The following is an 18,344-nucleotide window of genomic DNA, read 5'->3' as shown; positions in this document are numbered from 1 at the left end:
ATAACAATATTCACTTTTATATAATTCATAGTGCCAAATAACATCTGGTTTAAGATCAACAATGAATGAGCACATTTAGAACATGACAGGTTGTTGAAGTACTTGAGTTCATCCGACAGCGCTGTGGGGGATGTGTAATACAAAAGGTTGTGAACCAGTGCAGTAGACAGACCAGATGGTGCCATAGCAAGGTGATTACTTTATCTCACTTAATGGTCTGGGTGAGTTTTGATTTGGCTCTTTTCATCACACCACAATTTAAAATTTTAGCCTTTGCATAGGAAGCACAGAGACGTCACTCAGGATAAAACGGTGTCCCCTTCAAAGTTAAAAGCTCATTTTTGTCCCTTGTACTTCATTTTGTGATCTGAATGACTGCTTGTCCAAAGCATTCAAAAAGGAGTCAAAGTAATTTTCAAGCACCAGTCAAAACCCTGATGATTCAGCGCGCTAATAGAGGAAACCCACTGACTGAAAATCTGTTTCTTTACGTCAAGGATGTGACATCAACTGACACCAACTCATCTGTGATGGCCATTAACTGCTGAAGCCTAATCCTATTAGCTAGCAGCATGTAATCACAACATATAGCTCGAGGATGCCCAATCACATAATGTGTCTGCCACGATAAGACCACTTTCAGCTGGGAGGAGAGCCTCGAGCATGCCAGATAAGAACTAAACATGCTGTCACTCAGCCAAAGCTCCTCACATCAATATCGGTTTCCAGTAAAGGACAACAAACCAAAGAAGTGCCACGCAACCTTAACATTGACATACGGGATGCTTTTAAACTGTAAAAATGACTCCTTTCATAGTAAAAACTGTTGTCAGGAAAGATTATTTCTGGTCTAACATGCAGGCTAATGGAACAGTAAAATCAGAGACTCTGAAAGCTTTTTAAGCAGCGCACAGATTAGCCTCCTTATCTTCTGCTAGCCAAACAGAGTGCCACAACGACTACATGATGCAGCATGCCATAAATATTGTTTTCACTAAACTGAGTGACGTGCTGGAACTTTTTTTTTTTTTTTTTTTTACCCAAACAGTAAATGCTTTGAAGAAGCTTTCTTTACAAAAAAGGCAGTGTGGTTTCTTCAGCGGCGCCCATCTGCGTCCTTGCAATGCCCCTAAAATGACAGTCGGGCAGCATGAGGTGGCTGCGCAGTAGGGGAGCGCACTTCAAAGCAGGCCATTTCATCTTCAGCGAGGCTGTCTGCCTCAAGTGGAGCATGAGATAAAAAAAAAATAAAAAAAGAAGGGGGGAAAAAAAAGAAAAGAAAAATCAATTCTCTATGTCAGGCTTCTTCCTTCAAGCCTTGTGCTGCTCTTTGACGGTGCATTCAAGCCGGCACCTTTATCCTCAATGTCGTGCAACTTTACACCAGAAAGTATTAATCGACAAGTGTAGCAAACACGACCACCATGACTACCAACACTCATTCATCACTACGACAACAAGACTATTCCAAATCGCGTACTATACTAATAGTACGTACCGATTTGACCAAAATGTAGCTTGTAGTGTCCGAGCAAAATCTCCAGTATGCGTCAGACCAGTCTACCTTGTATACTGAATCCCACAATGCAAAGCGTTGGAACGGTACAGGCTATGGTTACAACAACAACAGCCAAAAACGGCACGTGTTTCACATTTTTCGTAGCCATTTCTTCACTAAATTCACTTTTGAGGCAAGAAATCAACCGTGTAGATTTTGAATATTGGCAGTTTTACGATATTAGATGACGAATTGACCATTTTCGCCGACGTTTTCGGAGTTGAAAAGCTCCACAAACTGCAGTGACAGCTAGCTAGCACCTGCCGGGAGTCGCTACCAGCCAGCTGGCCATTCACATTCACAGACCGCTATGAGCTGGCTGGAGCTCACTCAAGAGGCTTTTTAACAACACAAATCTACATTATCAAATTAACGGGAAGCTGTGGTCATCTGCTGTTTTGGAGTTGAAAAGCTCCATAATCGCCCGCGGGTGTAGCTTGCTGGAGAGCCGGCCAGTGACGCTCACAGACCGGCTACAGAGCAGCAGTCAGCGGCGAGGGAAAGAGAGAGATACCTGCTGAGACAACATGACCTTTTTTGACATTACTGTAATATTTGTAGGGAAATCATTCCACTATTTTGTTTCTGTAACTGAAAAAGCAGTTTGAGTACATTTTGTTGAGTAATGTTTTATATTTACTGTCTCCCCTCGTTGAGGATCGTGTTTGTCTTTTTTCGCCATGAGACAATAAATTGTTGGTGGTGGAGCTGAACCATGCAGTATCATATAAAGTCCAGTGCTTTAAGAGCTTGTTTAAAGGCTGAAGCTTGGTCTAGCATACTGCAAATCAAAACGCTTTAACTGTTTCATACTGCATACTACTGAGGAACACAGTGTGCAGTATGCACTGTATACTGTCAGTAGTATGTAGTAGGAGGTTCCGAAAACAGCCCAGGTCAAAGGGTGGACCGTGTGCGGCCAGTGTGCTAAATTGTAGCCAAATTGTTTAACTGATTTTCAGTTGTGTCTATAATGTGAATTCCTGGATATTAAATGTTCTGATCTGCTATTTTCTGTAGAGGCCCCAGTAATGTTTGTTCTTAAAGTGAACTGAAAGTGCATATCACATGACCTGGTTAAGATACAAAATAATTGAGGACTGCTTGAATTTAAACAATTCAACATTATAATCTTGCTATTTTCAACTTTGTTGTTCTGGATCTACAGCGTTAGGGTCCTATTTCAGTCAAATGGCAACGCACAGTAGACGGGCAATGGTTTGCGTTACTTTGTTAAACCAACAAGACCGAGGTTACATCCCATGACATTAAGAACATGCCAGAAGTTGCAGAATTTATTCATAGACAAACTCAAACCCTTACTTCCACTCGACAACTTTACTGTTAATTTCTTCTCTGCTCCGATCGCCGACACCTGTCTGGTCTGACTTCATCCACTGTCGCTTCTATCGCTCGACCGCACACACACACACACACACACACTCGCTATGCACACACTGCATTATCAAACTGTGTCATAACCTACAAATATAGGGTTGAAACACACATACAGGAAAATATAAATATATACAGAACTTGCAATATTTTAGAGCTCCTCCTAAAATGTTCAATGCAGCTTTCTGGGCTTTATTGAGGAAGTGGCTCAGATGATTGATAGCGAAGGCAAAGACATTACCAGCGGAAACACTGCCACGCTTATTCATGTGGGGAAACACCAACTCGACCGGGAAATGGTGTAACTTCATCACTCACTCAGGGACAGGCTTTTGTGTTTACAGGGCTGGCTGGTTCTAAACATGTTAAAACAAAAAGTATGAGATGTCAATAATTCACAAAGAAAAAAGAAAGTCACTATTATGAATGATAGGTATTGCACTGTCTAGAAGGAAAGTCAGTACAGCATAATTTAGCATTTAAATCAGGATAAATTAAAGGAATAGTTTGACATTTTGTGAAATAGACTTATTCACTTGATTTCCAAAAGTTAGAGAAGATTGATACCTCGTGTCTACCAAACAGTAAAGCTCAGCATAAAGAGGAATAGCAATGGGAGACAGCTCTCACTAAATGGGAAAAACACTGCTTACCAGCACCTCTAAAGCTCACTCAGGAAAATGTTATACCACTTTTGTTTTAACCCTAAAAAAACAAGTGTAAACATGACAATTTATGGTTTTACAGGGGGTCAAGTGGACAACAAGACTCCAGTGGAGGAGAGTGATTTTCTTTTGAGAGCAAAGCAATTAGATTAATTAAATAAAATGATAATGGGTGTGATTTCTGCTTAAATTAACATCGGTGTAAAGTTAATTTCAATTAAACAAGACAGAATGGTGAGAAATATCTGAATTGCGAACAATTTTAGATGATAAATTGGCAAAACCATTTTATGAGTAATGATGGGATCCATTCACAAATCTGCATTGCCCTTCAACTTATTTATTGATGTACTGAACATGGAAAAAATCCAAAGTATCCAAACACAAAGTAAATAACATGTACATCCTTTTAAATACTCAACAAAAGATATTCTATTCCAAAAAACGCTGTGAACCAAGTCAGACTATACAACTTCAAATAAATAATCATTCTTATATTAAGAATTGAGATAAGAGGGGTGGGAGGGAACAATTTTTCATGCCGGACCATCAGCACAATTTGTCAAGACCAAATCATCATGAAGAAGTTACAAAAAGAAAAAAGGAATATTTTCAACAATGACAGGTTAGGCATGAAAAATTTAGTCTCGACCCCACAGCAGCAAGTTTTCACAACTCAGCTAGACTTAAATTTAACTTTTACAAGTAACACAAAGAAGGAATAGATAAACAAGAAAAAGCAGTTGCAAAGATAATTATATAATGCATAGCACACTGCTCATTTAAGGGGAAGCATGACTAGTAATTGGTTTAAATACCAAGCAGGATGCAGGTGCAGTATTAAGTGCATCTAAGGCTCGACTAGCCTCCGTTTGTTTGTTCTAGATTACTGAGATGTTGTTTGACAAACTCTTGCAACCAATTTTGCTATCGTTAATGGAACTGCTTCACTGACCTTCCCCCAAAGTGAATAAAGCAATATACACCTTTTTACGATTTTAAAGACAGGTTATATGCATTACGTATATATATGAGTATGAAAAAAAACAAAAAATAATCAAATAGTTCAAAACTGTGGTTTTATATCCATTCTTTACCACATAAATATATATCTATAATGTTTATATATAAAAAACAAAAACATGTCTATAGTTTCTTAATACCTTTTTTTACGAAGCAAGACTATCTACAGACCAAACAACCAACAAATTTGATGCACTGTAATGCTAGTCCATGGGACAACAAATCAAGTAGTTCAACTGAAGGGAAACTGAAATTTAAAGGTTAATATCCAAAATGAAAATACCTTACATACTCCATAAAAAGAAAAACGATATATAGAATATCACACTTTCCGATGAAGTCCAAACTAGAACCAAAAGAAGTCTGCCAAATACTCAACATAAAAAAGGACTTATTTACATAGCTCAAAGCTCAGGAATAATCCGTTCTATTCTTCAGACTAGTTTTTCTTAAGCTGCTGCCTTCATTGGCTTGTCCTCAATCTTTCATACAAAGTATGTAAAGACCGTTATTGGTCGATATTAAGACAAAATCAGTCTAATGATATATCGTAGGTACACCACAAAACACCATGAGCTTCGTCTGAAGAGAATCCTTTAGGAAGAACTGATTTTATCCCCCATTTACCTTTTAAGATTTCTCCACGTTATAATTTTGCATGCACTTTTTGCGAATAAACCTTTGTATTTTTGTCCGTTTCCAAATCAAATCGGAAAGCGAGTTGCTAGTAGTGTAACAACCAGGATGACGGGGGGACCCACAGATGATTTTACAAATGAAACCAGCACTGCCATTGATTCTATAATCTAAAGATAATACAAAGATCTCAAAAGGTATCTTTTACATCATAAATCTCGCCAGAAATTTCAACCACTGCAAACTTTCCTGTAAAGTTCAAAAGCTCACAAGGTGTCATATGAAGATATTTTTCAAAGTATCCAAGTCAAAATATTTTGTTCCAGGTCCAGTAAAAAGTTTCTCCAAATTTTTCTTTTTATAAAAATAGATGCTTTTTAAACCCACATCAAAGAGGTTCTTAGCTCTTTGGCAAGGTACTGCTTTAAGAATTTTTTTTTTGTCTTTTATCCGTTAAGTTTACAATAAGCAACATTATGCAGCCAACCAATAACCAACTCATATTACAATGAACGGAATACTTACAAAATCAACAAAACCGCAAATAGTTCAAAATAAGTACTTGCTAACCACTGAAGGCATAACGCACCTAAGGCAAATCAGGACACAGAGAAATACAAAGAAAATCACTACACATAACCTTACAAGACTTACTGTTTCAAAGCAGATGTGCAACAAAATGACAAAACCTATAGTAACGTTTTAAATGGTCCATCTGTAAAGACAGCGATTCAACATCACAGGCATTAAAACCTGCAGTATTTTTTTTCCTGTTTTAAAGTATATTGAGAAGATTCAAAGCGTAGCAATGAAAAGAAGAAAAAAAAAATCACATTGTTGGACGCTAAATTTTGTTTTTCTTCGTAACACCGATTTACAAAGCTGTTTTTACTAATGTAGAAAGTTACGGTCAATGCGCTTCCATTTTCTGTTTCCATTTTCTGCTGAGTTTTCTAGAAACAATCTCAGTGGGTATTAGGCTTTGTGTGTTTTGTTGGTTTTGAACGAGACTTGCAGTACTCTGTCCCCGAGGCGGTATCCATTCAAGCTGGCGATGGCCACGGCTGCCTCGTCGTAGTTAGTCATGGTGACAAAACCAAATCCTTTGCACTTGTTTGTGTTGAAGTCGCGAATAACCTTGACGTTTGTGACGGCACCAAACGGCCCAAACATCTGCCAAAGGATGCTCTCATCTGCATCTGGAGCCAGGTTGTAGACGAAGATACACCAGCCAGTGCCTGCGTGCCCCGGGATGTTGATGCCAGCCAAGCTGGTCACCCCGTCAATGGCCATGGGGGAGAACCTGCTGTAAAAGACAAAGTAACATGGTTCAAGGCAAGAGCCAAAATGAGGACAAAATGGGCTTTTTGAGAAGACAAGAGATTGGGCCAATGAGCCTAACAGAATCTGACAAGTCTCTGCAGAGATCAGCAGTAGCCATGCTTCATTCTGAGCAGTGTTTACACCCTCCTTTCATTTCAGAAACCGTGTTTTCATAAATCATTAGTTGTTCAGGTTATTCTTTCATAAGTAAATATTCTTCAGCTGGATAAAAAGTCGGCTCCGTAAAAAAGGAAAAAGCTGAGCTGTCATTCTGACTGAGCAGCAAAAGGTGCAGCACACAGACAGGTCAACATGCATGCACAGACTGTTATCTCATATTAGAGTTGGAGATTATAAAGCCAGCATAACACACTTCTCAGAAATTGTAGCTGCTTTTTGAGCTCACCATGCGCCTACAGAGACAGGACCACAGAGTTATTTACTCAAAAACAAAAAACAAGCAAATTGTAATGGTAAATCAGTACCATATTAAAGTTGGAGCTTGTGCCATGACTGGAATGAAAAGGCACGCAAAAGCCCTGGCTTTTGGTAAATGTGGTTTTGCAGTTTGAAGAAACAAAATTCAAAGTGCATGGAAAGCCTATGAATTATTGCAGCAGGTGTCACATAAGATTAGCTGCTCCAGTTGGCCTCTCAGGGAACATCCACCATGACAGGTGTGCTCCCAGCATCAAGGACACGCAGAGAGATTTGGCAACGAAGACGTCAGCCAACGAGCAGGGCAGAAGAGAAATCGCAAGTCTATTGTCGCCAGTGATGGGCCTTTGAGCTTTCAGGGGATTGGACTTCAATCATACTTGAGGAAGGCATTCTTATAAAACTGAACTTAGACAAACCGGTATCCTGGCGAATCCTGAAAGACGTCTGACGCAACAAAGTTTAAAACAGGACAGGGCTGTCTATAATAGATCAAGGTAAGAGTATGGAGCTCAGAATACAAGTATGCAATTTTGTGCAATAGCAAGTAACACATTGTAAAATTCTGTCCTTTGTTATGTAGACAAGCAGTGTAGACTTTAATCTAGAGATGTTGTGACATTATGTCAAGAATAAAGCACTTCACTGCATCAGCGTCACTGACCTCATCCTATACAGTCGATAACCTCATTTTAGAGAGGCGCATCAAATAATTACCAGTCAAAATTAAGTTTAAAGTGCAAATGATTGAACTGGCTCACATTTAATTTACAGAACTGTACATAAGGAAATAAAGTGTATGTTGCAGAGTCTGGCCAATATGACAGAAGGCCATCATCATGGCCACTAATCACAAACAGTATTATCTTATGTAAGCAGGTATGCTTGAGGTAATTTACAAAGTCTTTGTTCAGCAGCACAGTCCAGACTCTGCAGCTGAATAAATTTGAACTGCAGACTCAGTTACCTATCTACTATATGGTGGCTCAGTGCTTAAGAGTGCCACCTCCTATTCAGAAGATCCTGGGCTTGAATGCCACTGGGGCCTTGTTGTTCTCCCTGTGCATATTAGGTCAAGCAGTTACAATGGGCTCAGTGTAGGAAAAAAGCACCTATGCTGCACAAGCATAACTTAACATATAACGCTGAGAAACCACTTTCACATGATTTATACTTAAACTGAAAGTGTGTTGACCCATTTACATCACCCAAATCAGTGCCATCCCCAGGAATCCAGCTCTACTGTACTGTGGCAGAGGGAAAGTGAGTGTCCCGGGGGAGGGGAGCAGGTAGTCTCTAGTGACACCCATCCCTAGTGTCTGCCTATGAGCATGTGCAACTGTGGTCGTCCCTTCCCTATTCGTAACATACACAAGTCTACCTTTGTGCATCTTGCACACATGCTAAATATTTACATTATCACTTGCTGTTGAGACAAACAGCCTGATTCACTCACACCGACTGGATTATGTATATATTTGTTTGTAGAGGGGAGCACTAATGCATGCACACAAAAGCATTTTTCTTTGATCAACAATCTCATATTGAATCAGTGCTACCTTATGCAGTGTTAACTACCTACGCAATGTTGCCAAGAGCTCATGCAGGGAAAAATAAACATAAGGGAAAAAAAAGGCATCCCATCAACTATCATGTTAGGTCTGAATTTCCCTCAGGATCAATTAAAGCAGACTATGAGATCTAAAAGAGACAATCAATTTACCTTTTCACTCCATAGGCCATGTTCAGCAGATTGTCCAACCTAAAAAAAGATCAACACACACATTATTGTCAATATAAAGAAAGCTTTTTATGAGGTTGATGATGCATTTTGACAGGATGACAGAGATGAGTAATATGTCTGATATCATAATAAAGTCAGTTGTTCCACTCAAGTGAATCATCATGTTCTTATTAACCTGTTGACTGAACTCGTTTATCAATATTCAGCCTACACAATAGAGCCAACGGGGAGACATTTTGTTCATATAGAAAGTGCATGTTATGCTGGAAAAACTGCAGCTTTCACAGCATATAACTTCACAATATTCAATTCCCACATATTTTTTGCATGCAGAAGCATTGAGGTCATTCAGTGGACTGAAAAGCAAATTCATTTATGGATTCATTTTCACATTTATGGCCACTAACTGGGCAAAACTTTCAGACCACCTATTGATTTTTCCACCAGAGTATTGCTCATCTCATTTTCATATTTTGTCGAAATCTGCTCAAACCCAATTGTGTCACAGGCCTACTTCTGCAACAGGAGGAACACAGCAAAGTTGAAAATGTGAATATGGGGAGGAATTATTCTGTCCAGAGTATTGAGCTCCATCACAGAATATTTCTAAAAGTACTGCTGTGAGACAATTTAAATGCTAATTTCAAATAGCCTCAGAGGGTCAACAGACTCAAAATCACTAGCAGTATTAAATAGGCTTGGCTCTAATCAGATTTATTTATTTTTTGATGTGCCCCTTTTACCTGAAGCGTTGTGCCTGCTGTGCGAGGGGTCCTGGGTACCTTCGATTGGGTGACTGATACAGCTGGGACAGCAGTGCCTGGCTGGTCTTCTGGCTCGGGTTGTTCGCAAACTTGACCGTAATGGGTTCGGTGGCACCTGGTGGCTTCTGACAGTTAAGACCCTTGATGGCCTCCTCAGCCTCAACTCGCCGATCAAAACGAATGAAACCAACTCCTCTGGAAACGCCTGAGGAGAGGACATTAACATAAGATTAGTCATATGCTGAGTTACTCTTGACAGTCATGAAAACATGCAGTACTGACAGCATGAACTTCACCGACACGGCTTAAACAGTAGTTTAGGGGTAAAAAAAAAAAAAACTTTATTGGAGTATATTTACACATTACAAATTTAAAACTTATTGAAACTGATGAGCTGATTAATACAATAATGGTATAGATGTTAGTTGTACCAGGTATATGAACAAACGTATACATTTCTATTAAAAGGGAGCATTTTGTTCATTTCTTAGTCAATAATTAAAAATCCAAGCCCATTTCACTTGAATTATTACAAACATTGCTTACATGGCGAAGGAAATGTGTTCAGAAATACTGCAAATACCGAAACACATACAAGAGGAAGAAGCACAAACATTAATAGTGACCCATTCCAAATCAAGGAAAGCTGCAAATACCAAAAGCACAAGAGAAATGTGTAACAAGAGAGTAAACATGGGGGAGGAGAAAAAGTGGACTTGTTTCAACTGAGCACCAGCAACAATAGAAAGCTTCCCCATCACGGGCATTGGCAGGCAGCAGGGAGAAAGACCAAGACCGAAGATCGTGACATGCACAGACTATCCAGGACGGCAGAAAGAGGTGAAGAAGAAAAAAGAAGTAAGAAACAATGTTTATCTAAACACCACCGTAACTCAAACTTTACAGACAGGTAGAGTAGCATTACATTAACTGCTGCTAGTAATTTATTTGTGAAGTGATAGCAAGTTAGCATTATCTACCAACAGTACTACTTTATTTTAGCTTTACTTAGCTAGCTATTTTGAGCAAACAGATTGTAGCCAACAGATCTTATATGTTAATTTAAACATTAGTCCTTTAACTTATTTACCTCTTACTGCCCTCTTGGGACATCCATGCATGTCTTTTCGCTCTTGGTCTTGTTTCTTCCTGCTGCCTGCCAATCAGCCTTGAGCATCAGTATCTTTGCCAAGTCAAAAAGAGGTCCATCGCCCTAGCACCCCGATGTTACTTGTGGTACTACGTCTTGCTGCGCATTTCTTATTTTGACATTTGTTTGTTTGTTGTTCAGAAGTGCATTTCTCTTATGGTTTGTGCTTAAGCATTTTGTATGCATTCCAGTGTTTGATATGGATTGCATTTCCTTTTGTTTGTTGTTTGTGCTTTATTTCTTTTATGAGTTTTTATGAGAGACACTTTATTCAAAAGGCATCAGGAAGCATGGGTACCTTTTTATAAAGTGACAGTCTTAGTTTGTGAGAAATAGCAGGTTGCAAGCCTGCTTTGGATTTTAGTGATTGGGTTTCCCCTTTTCTTACAGTTGGATCACAGATGGTTCCTTTAATACTAAAATAAAAGTGAAAGAATTCTCCAGATAAAAATGGTTTTGTGTTTTAAAAATAAAGAGAACCATTCCCATAATGCATACCTGAAGGAATATCATATGGTTCAACAGCACACAGGGGCAAAACCATTGGGAAATGTGTTTCATAAGGGTTCTGCCTCCACATGACAGTTGAGAAATAGAGATAACTGCTCTAAATGCATTTAATTTCTTGCCACGAAACAGGCATTGCATGTACACCTCGGGGATGGGAAGAGAACGAGGGAGAAAGCAAGAGAAGGTAAGCGCAGGCAGAAGGGAGATTGGAGGGAAAAGAAATGAGGCATTGAGTCCCGCTACTTAACACCCATTTCATATTCTATCCATCTATGCATATTTATGAACACCTCTAGTGGAAAATTGCATTTTTGGGGACCTCATACCACCACCACCACCACCACCACCACCACCTCTGATGCATTTCTCAGGTCTGGCTGTGTCATTTTGCTAGGGAGTCACTGGGGGAAGGAGGGGAAGAAAAAAAAGAAAAGAAGCAAAGTAGAAATGAACAAAAAGAGGGGTGGGTGTGGGTGTGGGGGGCAGCTGTCATGTCCTACTCACCAGTCACCTGGTCCACCAGAATGCGTGAGGTAATAATGCGTCCATACTGAGAGAAGAGCTGCTCCAGTTCTTTCTGAGTCATGGTTTTTGGCAAGCCACTGACGTACAAATTTGCATCTCTGATGGAGGCGGAGCTTGGACGCGCATAGGAAACCTGCAGACAGAGACAGCTCACATGACCACCGTTGCATTACAGTCTTTAAGCACACGCAGTAATGAACTCGTATACCTCTAATACAAATCAGGGTAGGCTATTCATCACTTTTTATGTTACATTTGTTCAAATGAATAGAAGCAGAGGAGCAGATGCTGTGACCCATTTTTAGCAGAGAGAAAGCAAACTAACTCGTAATTAACCGACTGAGTTTTCTTTAAATATGCTCATGCTACAGAGCCCACTTGTCACTGTGTATGTGATATATATATATATATATATATATATATATATATATATATATATATATATATATATATAGCTAATGCAATCACAAAAAAATGCTTAGTTCAAATGTTTGTACCATACTTCAGTACTCAGTTTCTGTTTTCTACTAAATTTGCTCAAATAAAGCCTGTATTATGACTTACAAGAGAACAGCTCTAAAGGTGTGTTCAGACTAAATGACACAAATATTGACTTCAATTCATCACAATTATGCAAAATGCAAATCAGACAGATTTACTGAAGGTAGCTTGACTTGAGGCAAAACCCGTCAATTTGAAAATGTTTCAACTTGAAAGTTCTTGCTTATCCCAAAGCTGTGAGACTCCATGACTGTATAGACAAGAGGAAAAGGAGAGGGTCTGGATATGCAAATTGAGTTCCTGGTACGAATTGAGATCAGTCTAAGTTGAAGCACACACAGCTGGTGCCTGCGGCAGCAAACATCTCTGCCGACATTGGCTGTTTGTGGCTAATAAACAGACTAAAAAAAAAAAATCACTGCACAACAATTAAATTAGCTAAAAGCAAAATAAAAATGTGCTTCCTGTTCAGTCTGAACACAACTGAAGAGAACCACATTAATTTGTCAGAGTGGACTAAACAGTGCCAGATTTTTATGGAGCATTAAGGTGATACAATAAATATGCATTTGGCTCATACCTGTGCTCTTACAAATCAACAGTAAAATATACAGTAAATCTGTATTCATCCCATTGCTCTGCCAGATTTTCTCCATTACGATTGCTTTTATAACCCTTTGGGTCCTACAACAATAGGGTAATGCAATACAATAATGTGTCTGATCCATAGTCTGTTTGTCAACCTATATATTGACTCTCACTGGGTAAATGGACAGTGACGAATCAGTCTGTCAAGAATAAAGTTAAACTTGCACCATTTTCTGTCCAACTCAGTTGGAAACCTGACAGAGATGGATGCAGCATCAGGCCTGTCTCGACAGCTCTCATTTAAAAAATAAATTGATAATTTCTATAGACAACAGAGCAGCGTGGCTGCCTATTAAAACTAATCTTGCCCATTCCTGTCTCTAAAGTCAGATATTTGGACAGCCCCCAGCACCAGGCTAGATAAATATGCAGCATAAATCAACATTTGTCCATAAACACAGCCGAGTAATAGAAAACAGAGGGGGACCAGAGAGTCATCTACCAGGTCCTGCCAATCAATACGTCATTACACCCCTGAGTAGTCATAAATTCTTTTTTTTTCAGTGCACCATCCCATTTTCAGTCATGTAGACATTTATACAATGACATGCAGAAGGAACCCATACAGCCTACATTTAGGAGCTGGTGTGTAAGAATGGCTTGAGGATGGTTTGGTGGAGGACTAAATGAAAGAATCACATAAAGAGAGAAGAGAAAGAAACAGTGCAGTCAAGAATCTGCTGTATCTCGCTATTCACTGTCTGGTGGCTCCAGGTTGGTGCAACTTGACTGTCAATTACCTGAATAGCACCACAGGCTCCACAGCTGTATTTAATTACAATGTCAGACGTGTTAAATGGTCCTATACCAAGTCATTCTAATCTTATGCAATGGATTATATGAAAAAAAATCACTCATTTTAATTAAACCTTCAAAAAAGAATTCCTTTTTGTGCTCTCAGATCGATAAGAATTCCACTTGGTCACCCCATCTCAAAACGTGCCCTGTTCCTGCCCCGAAGGGAAAGCTGACAAAGTGAACGTGAAAGCTGAAGCTCCCTGCCCACAGCCAGGCGACTCCCTCGTTTCTCCTCATCCCTGCCTCCCAGTCTCACCTTCACACTTCATTTGATGCTAATATTTGCAAAGTTTATTCCTCTACCTCACTGGGGTTTATTTGCACTTGACGGAGCAGCTAGAGAATTTTGTTCTACTTTCACAGGTATGGACTGAGAAAGATGTGTTCAGTTTGATTCATGAGAATAAAGAGGTATGGCTCATAACATGCCTCATTTTCAATTGTAATATTTAAGTGTTAAATACAGAAATAATCAAGCGTACCAAACACAGATTTGGTGCTATTCAAACATGAATTTTCTATCACAAAATGTGTTTTTGCCCACAGACATTTTCATGAATACACCTCTGCCCGATGTGAGAAGGGATCTGGCTAGCTCCTTGTAAAACCACTGTGAAAAAATATCACATCTAATAATCTGGCTCCACCATCCATAAATCCTGCAGCACTATATGAAGCAAATGAGTTTTTCCACCACCACATTGAGTGCTACATTGCCTGATGAATGCTAATGGCAGCCACCTCCCTGTAAAGGCATACAGCAGTGCTACAGCACATGCAACCATAGAAACAGTTCTGCTCTACTTGAGGCCCAGGCAAAGCCGCATGTGCCCAGATTAACAATAGGCTCTCCCTTTCCACCCCACATTTCTCCAGCCTCATTATGCTTCGACTCCAACCCAGAGAGCTAGACATGAACGGCATATCTTGGATTTTTGCAGCCAGTCTTGAATGGTAACAGATTTCTGTGAGTTGAATATGACCGTCTGATTTGGTAGCTTATTGGAGATATGAACATGGCAATGTCTGTTAGCGATATATATATAAAAAAAAAATAAAAATCATGCATGACGTCTTACCTTGATGGTTTTAGTCTGAAGTCTCAAGCCATTTAAGGTATTGATGGCTTTTTCTGCGTCCTTCGGGTCCACGTAATTCACAAATCCATATCCTAGGCTCTGCCCTGAAATCACAACACCAGAAAATACATAAAGCGTTACACTTAATAGAAAGTGAGAGGTGACTGCTGAATACAAACATCTGGTAATATATTACAACTAAATATGGACAAAACTGTCTTGTGAATCGTGGTGAATGGCGTCAATGCAGCTTTACTCAAAAAATTATGTATCTGTAATACTAGCATATAGATGAACAGTCTTTAGTTCTAATTTGGCAGTGCATGAACAAACACAGGAGGTCAGAGGCTCATTTCCAAAATCTATTTAGCTTACAACCTATAGTAAATTCTCAAACCAACTCTTTGACAAACATGTCTTAAATTAAAAACGACAGGCAATTGCTCTGCTTTCACACCAACTCATCTCTGACACAGTGCAGTAGCCGCCGAGGCTCAATGTGTTCCCCTCCCTCTACAGTTTATCTCTAAAATGTACAATAGATTGACACCCACTCTTTATGTGCACAGAGGCAATTCAATTTCCTCCACCCACACTGCTGGGTCTCTCTGCAATTCCACTGCCGGTCAAGTTCACCAGCTCGAGCAGCTTCAGCATATTAATGCAGAGCATAAGCAACTTGAATTGTATCAAACTTTACATGAGATTAAATCTGGTTAATATTTCAAGCACAAGACATGTTCAGAGAGGTGATTGAGAGTATATGTGTGTTGTGATGTGAAATCCACAAGAGAGGTCCAGACTTGTCCATCACTTACAAAATCACAAACATTTGTTTTTTTAAATCAAGACTTTAAATTCAAATAAGTTCAACAACTTTTACAATCTACAGACCGTCAAACTATGAAATACGTATACATTTAACAAAGTATGTTAAAATAAGACCACATTGCTGTATTAGTAAGGAAAATACAGACAACCAACTGTCAAAATATTGCTTGCAGCATTGCTTTCAATTTAGCTTTACTGTACATCTGAACACCCTATATGCATCCAAACTGGCATTATCTGTCTCACCACCATGAGTCACTGGTCTCATGGGTTGTTTTGCTGTGATCACGTGAAGTTCATAAACTTAATTTCACCTTACATCTTAGGGACTGTTATAGCCAGGAGAAACATGCCGAGCCTTTGAAATAAGCTGGTGAAATGACACTTTTACTTAAGCCTTGCGGGCAAACCGCCTGCCTCACTGTGTTCTACTGTTCATGCTGCATGTGGGCACACTCTGCCCTTATAGTCATGTCTTCCTATGGAACGTCTAAGTAGCTGCTACATCCGCCTGGGAGGCCTTAAACATGTTCTTATAACAAACAACTTGCTCACTTTCAGCTGTCATTAAAAGGAGTAGAGGAGACATGCTGGGATGCACTTTCAAACAGAGAGCTGCACCCAGCTTCCAGTAAAAGACTAGTGCTGCCCATAGTGGGAGGAAAATGACACAAAGACTAAGCTGCAGCAGCAGCAGCAGCAGCAGCAGCAGCAGCAGCCAAGGCGAGAACATTTAAAGCAAAGAGGAAGCATACATCTCTCTGGTGATTACTTAACATCTGATGTAGCACCAGTACACAGATGTAGGCTGGCTTAAATCCATTGCCACAGGGCCAAGGGAGAGACAAAAGCAACACAGTCTGGAGGGGATAGGGTTTTATGTAGAGCCGAGATTGAAATCAGAGCATCGTTCCTGAGAAATGACTTGGAGGCTTTGAATAACATTAAGGGCCTAATTTTTCCCCCAACTGAGTTTGAAGTCAGTTTTTCCCACCCCAATTCAAGTTTTTATCAGTTAAAAATAATAAAAGAAATACTAGCTGAACTGCTTAATTTATAATAGCCTGCTGGATAGTTACTGTTGATGGAAAAAGCTGATCAATTCATTATCAATCCACTTGTATAATCAAATGGATGCTTTATAAATGCACTGCTCAACAGCAGGGATCAATCCCCTTTTCAGACTCAGACCTGGGATTTAAAATAGCAGATTTTTGCAAATGTGACCAAACGACTGTAACTGAAATTCTGACACATACTAAATACATTTTGCAGTAGCACATTAAGCAATAATGGGCACAGTGAAAGTTTAGCTCCTTCAGAGCAAGCATCGGAACAGCTGTTAGGTTTTAGACAAACAAGTTTGAATTAGTTAATGTCAGTGCTGCTTATACATTTACCCCAAAAGAAATTTGCCTTCCTTAAGTGTCCTGTTTGGAAAGTATCTACTGCCATCCGGAGAGCTAAGAACTCACCCTTTCCAGCTGGCTACATTTGTATTTCTTTAATAAAAAGGCAATTTGTTTTTATATGGCTAATTACTCCTAATCAGATCACCACTGGTGCTAAGAGCCTTTGGAATTGTGCCGTAAACAGACCCCCATCTACACACTTAGTTTCACTAAAGATGCCGGTGCAACTGTCATCCCTAATCCAATCTAACACAAGCTCTCATTCTGAAAACAAAGTGAAGCTTGTGTAATTTATATACTCTAAATCACTTGTTTCTCTTTGTAAAAAGGTATAAGCTAGAAATTAACATGACACATTCAAGTTTTCACAGATGTGTACAACTTCCCAACACTCGAATACAAGATAAATATGACTGCAATGCTAAACACAGATGATCCGGCAAACAGTTTTATTCAACTCAACGGTTGGGATTTACTACAACAGGATAACGCAGAGGACAAGCGAAATAAACAACCGACATACAATTACTATACCATCCAAGACAGCAAGGGAACATCCCTTAGAGGTTACTTTCAAAAAGAACTGTTGACTTGAAAAACAAATACTAATTTTAATGTCTTCGGTGGCAAATATCTCTGACTTAATATAATTTAACTTAGATTGGTCTAGAAAAACGAGACGATACTGTACTATGTGAGACATTCCTGTGATTCTCAATCATTACAAAGGAAATCTTCCTTCAATTTTTGGGGTTCAAACCACAGTGGCCCTGTGTGCAGACAACATATAATCTAGTTAAACATGCATTAGATTTCCAGACATTAAAAAAAATCTAAACCAACACTAAAGGAGAGCAGGTCTACAAGGTCAAGCAGTCTGGTTGGATCTATTCTTTTTTCTGCTTTTAATGAAAACATTTATATCACCCATGTCTACAAAGCAACAAGAAGGCATATGTCACCACAGAGGAGCCCGTGCTTTGGTAAAATGTTTGTTTATCCATTAATGTTTTTATTTATTTAGTTTACAGGTTACCTAAAAGACCAAACTTGACTGAGTCATCAGGGGGCCAACAACAAATAGTTTCCTTGGTCAAACCACAAAAAGGTTCACTTATGTTACTTGTTCAATCTGAATCTACATTTCCACTGCCCCACTTTATGGGGACATGTAGTATCGCCTTAAGTTCTTTTCACTCAAGGGGCAGGCTGATTTCAAACAACTTGTTTCACTTATTTCCTTGCACTTAAATTACTTGGAGTGCTATGTTCACACTTGCTCCACTAAATATGCAATCCATCAAGCATGTTTATGTTCAATCACCCAAGCAGACTGTGCTCGAC

The 18,344-nt window shown here is 39.3% G+C and overlaps 1 protein-coding gene across 7 annotated transcripts in view; it reads right to left on the bottom strand.

Annotated features, from left to right (window-relative positions):
- Window positions 1–3,942: 3,942 nt before the first annotated feature.
- elavl2 (ELAV like neuron-specific RNA binding protein 2) overlaps window positions 3,943–18,344 on the bottom strand; it is a 33,608-nt gene continuing 19,206 nt past the window's right edge. For 5 of the 7 annotated variants that reach the window (XM_074623404.1, XM_074623406.1, XM_074623409.1 and 2 more), the window contains exons 4-8: window positions 14,758–14,861; window positions 11,711–11,864; window positions 9,526–9,751; window positions 8,762–8,800; window positions 3,943–6,583 (exon numbers count right to left, since the gene is read on the bottom strand). In XM_074623404.1, the coding sequence (XP_074479505.1) occupies window positions 6,253–6,583; window positions 8,762–8,800; window positions 9,526–9,751; window positions 11,711–11,864; window positions 14,758–14,861 (854 nt within the window). In that variant the 3' untranslated portion in view covers window positions 3,943–6,252. The remainder of the gene's footprint in view (window positions 6,584–8,761; window positions 8,801–9,525; window positions 9,752–11,710; window positions 11,865–14,757; window positions 14,862–18,344) is intronic. The other 2 variants (XM_074623410.1, XM_074623411.1) reach the window with 1 other exon arrangement.

This window comes from Sebastes fasciatus, chromosome 22 (assembly GCF_043250625.1).
Source record: "Sebastes fasciatus isolate fSebFas1 chromosome 22, fSebFas1.pri, whole genome shotgun sequence".
Classification (NCBI taxonomy): Eukaryota; Metazoa; Chordata; class Actinopteri; order Perciformes; family Sebastidae; genus Sebastes; species Sebastes fasciatus.
Note: the sequence above shows the minus strand (reverse complement) of the source record. Positions and strands in the feature narration are given on the sequence as shown.